The sequence below is a fragment of the Bidens hawaiensis genome, unplaced genomic scaffold (genome assembly GCF_021521415.1).
Source record: "Bidens hawaiensis isolate Kalapana, Puna unplaced genomic scaffold, B.hawaiensis_p1.1 tig00041706_1, whole genome shotgun sequence".
NCBI lineage: Eukaryota > Viridiplantae > Streptophyta > Magnoliopsida > Asterales > Asteraceae > Bidens > Bidens hawaiensis.
Window position 1 is genome coordinate 134,009 of NW_027497384.1, and position 3,444 is coordinate 137,452.

At 27.6% G+C, this 3,444-nt stretch overlaps 1 protein-coding gene across 1 annotated transcript; it reads right to left on the reverse strand.

Moving 5' to 3' along the window:
- Positions 1–857: 857 nt before the first annotated feature.
- On the reverse strand, positions 858–2,773 carry LOC143593124 (uncharacterized). Its single transcript, XM_077072848.1, has 9 exons — positions 2,754–2,773; positions 2,532–2,674; positions 2,397–2,442; positions 2,107–2,242; positions 1,863–2,005; positions 1,652–1,772; positions 1,375–1,557; positions 1,218–1,265; positions 858–1,115 (listed from the first exon to the last, which is right to left on the reverse strand). Exons 1-9 carry the CDS (start codon positions 2,771–2,773, stop codon positions 858–860), a joined length of 1,098 nt encoding a protein of 365 aa, XP_076928963.1.
- Positions 2,774–3,444: the final 671 nt, after the last annotated feature.

Here is a 3,444-nt window from a genome sequence, read left to right on the forward strand (position 1 = left end):
ATTTACATGATTTTCTTAAAAAACTTACTAATTTTAAAACACACTATATTGTTAAAAATATATAATTATTTTTAAGGTGTATCTTCTTACCAAATTAAACTCTAAATTAAATATCTGATTAACATATATATATATATATATATATATATATATATAAACAATATATTGTTAACATATATTGTTAATATGTCTAATAGAATTTTTATTTATTTGTTATTTAAGTCAGGTTTTTAAAGTGTAAGACAAATACGAAATAAAAAAGCCTATTATAGAAAATGTGACAAAATAATAATAATAATATAAATAAGGTGTTACCGAAAAACAAAGTTAAAAAGGACAAATTAATATATTTATCGATATCACCGAATCTATAGTTTTGATATCATAGAAATTTAAGCGTAACAAAAATATTAAATAAAAAGCCTATTATAGAAAAGTGTGCCGAAATGATAATATAAATAAGGTATTACCGAAAAAGAAACCTAAAAAGCACAAAATAATATATTTATAGATATCACCCAATCTATACTTTTTATATCATAGAAAGCTAAGGTTATTGTAAATAAAAATTAATTTGGAATATAAATTAGGTTTGTGTCACATAGAAAATGCATGGCAGACTCATTATTAATAGATTATATATACAACAAAAAACTAACAATTAAGAAAAAATAAATTTAAACAGAAATATAACCAAACATTCAAATAAGGATAAATCAAACTAAACAACCAAGTTGCAAAGATAGTCACTCCAAAAAACACATGTTTAAAAAACCAAACATAAAAGATCCAAAAGTAATAAAAATACTTAAGATGTCAAACCAAACCGAATATATTTAAAACCAAAGTTTAACCGTTCACTTAGCATCCTTTTCCAACTTAGGAGTTAAAATAGTTGCACCATCATATGCTTCATTGTTCTTCCCAATCTCTACAGAAGTCTTTGGCTTAACCTTAGTGGCAGACATGCTAGATTGATCGTCAACTTCAAAAACTTCAACCAACTTTCTCTTAAGTTTATCGTCAGAAGACGTTGAAATTCCTTTTTGCTCATTTGCCACATCCTCACCATCAACATTTGAATCTGGAGTCTGATTATCCCCATTATCTGAAATCTGTTATTAAAAAAGTAATCAACATCACAAATTCATGTCACAAATGTTAAGTATTACCTATATATATAAGTTTGAACTATCATATTTAAAAAACATATATACCTTAATGGAAACCGAATCGGATGATTGAAAATTCTGACATAGATGCTCCTAATGAAACAGAATTAGAATCGATTTGCTGAAAATTATAAGGGTAACCAAAATTTGTGTTAATGGAAATAACTATAACTAAAAACTGAATCATGAATTAAATAATTACCAACCGACTATGCTGCTTTTTCTGCAATGCAGTGAGAATATTAGTGTCATCAGTAAGCTTGTTTATACCATAGTCCTCCACACTGTTTCTGAAATTGAACTCTGCCACATCGACTTTAAAAGCAAATTTCTTTTCTAAAAGACAATCCAACTCGGGAGGGAATCCACCATTTTCAACCTCATTCTATAAATATATAATTGACAAATATTCTTAGTAATTCAAATTGTGAACAATTATATATAATAATAATAATAAAATATAGTAATTGAAAATAAACCTGCTTTTGAGAATCAATCAATTCAGTTGCAGTTTTGTTGATCAGCATCTTAGCATCTCTATCGAAGAGAGTCAACGAAACAACACCAGTCGAATCTTGAACCCTTATCTTTATCTTGAATCTATATAATTTTTAAAATAGGTTAATAGCAAGCAAAACAGAATATTGAATACTTTGTAAATAAAAATTTGCATTTGTTTTCACTAAGTACCTAGGTGTAGGAAGAACACCTAACACATTGCATCTTTCTGTTTTGCATTCATATTCAGTTACCCCTTCACCAATATTTTCCATGAGTTTACGGCTACAAGTATTACAGCCAATGTAATACCACTCTCTATCTGGACATATGGCCTTAATTGTACCAAACATAATTATATTCTTAGGCCGCAAATAAGTAAAAAACAAGTTATGCAATATAATCGTTTAAATAGTTAATTTAATAATTAACTTACAAATATAATGGTACAAATATCACAAATGTTAAACAAATCAGTAGCTTTCAAAAACTTATCATCAACAGAAGAGAGCATCTTGACTGGAATCGGTTTACGAATAGCGACATCATTGCCAATCAGCAAATCAACCAAACTACATATTTCAAAATTTAGACATTTAATAAAAATTAAAAGGGGTAAAATATAAATAACAAAAACTAATGTAGTAAACAGAATAAAGACAATAAAGAAAACAAGATAATATACCGGTTTTTGTATTCTTCTATCTCAAATAAACATTAATGAACAAACGCCTAACATTAGATCCAAAAGAATTGGACACATAGACTTTCTCTACAAAAATTGAATATTAATGAGTGATTAATTAGATTAACGAAATATACTTATATTTCAATTAACTTGGAAATAGTAAACATAATTACCTTTACCATCAGAACCGGTGTAATACTTAACTCTACCAAACTGGAGAACAATAACAGCATGTGGTTCATCAAAATGATCAACGACATATTTAGAGAGCTCGGATGCATAATGATCCCATAGCGTGAGATACACACAATTTCCACTAAAAAAATAAGTGTTCAAAATCAAGATTTAGTCAACTAACAAAAATTTTTAAATAAAATATTTTAAAATAGTGGTACCTTAAATCACATAACTCCATTGTACGCTTGTTTTTGTCTTTGACGTTTGAAACATTCATCTTGAAGACATGAACCACATGACCAATTATATCTAAAACAAAGAAATTAAATAAATTAAGTAAAACATCAACTAGAAATATAAGGATAAATTGAATAAATAATTTCTTTGAATACTAATAGTATTTTACTAATTGTGGACTTCAAAGAAATTTCCTTCTTGATTACGGATTCAAATGAAATCATCTTAAATCCAAACATGCGACCTTCAAACTCCTGACATGGATTAACATGAGTGTTTAGTCCAAACACTAATTTGTTTGGACAAATCAATAATTCTGTAGTTTGATCCATTTAAACCAGCGCTCGGATTAACTATAGTCAGAGTTGAGCTTTCCTTAAGGAATCTTTTGAATCGGTAGATATCTTATTTGTAAACTGTGGCTTGGATACGATTCTCCTGTCATTAAAGAAATAAGAATTAATTAAATGATAAAAATTGTAGAAAGTCTAACATATATACAGATTAATAAATACACACTTACCTATTCATCCATTAAAACCATCTCGATCAAAAAATCCTCGTTCACATTTTTGTTATCTTTTATGCTCCAAAGCCTCAGAACTCTAACTTTAAGAGTTGATGTTGATGTTTTGAGAACATCAATCTAATTCAGCATGGTAAAGTTCTGAG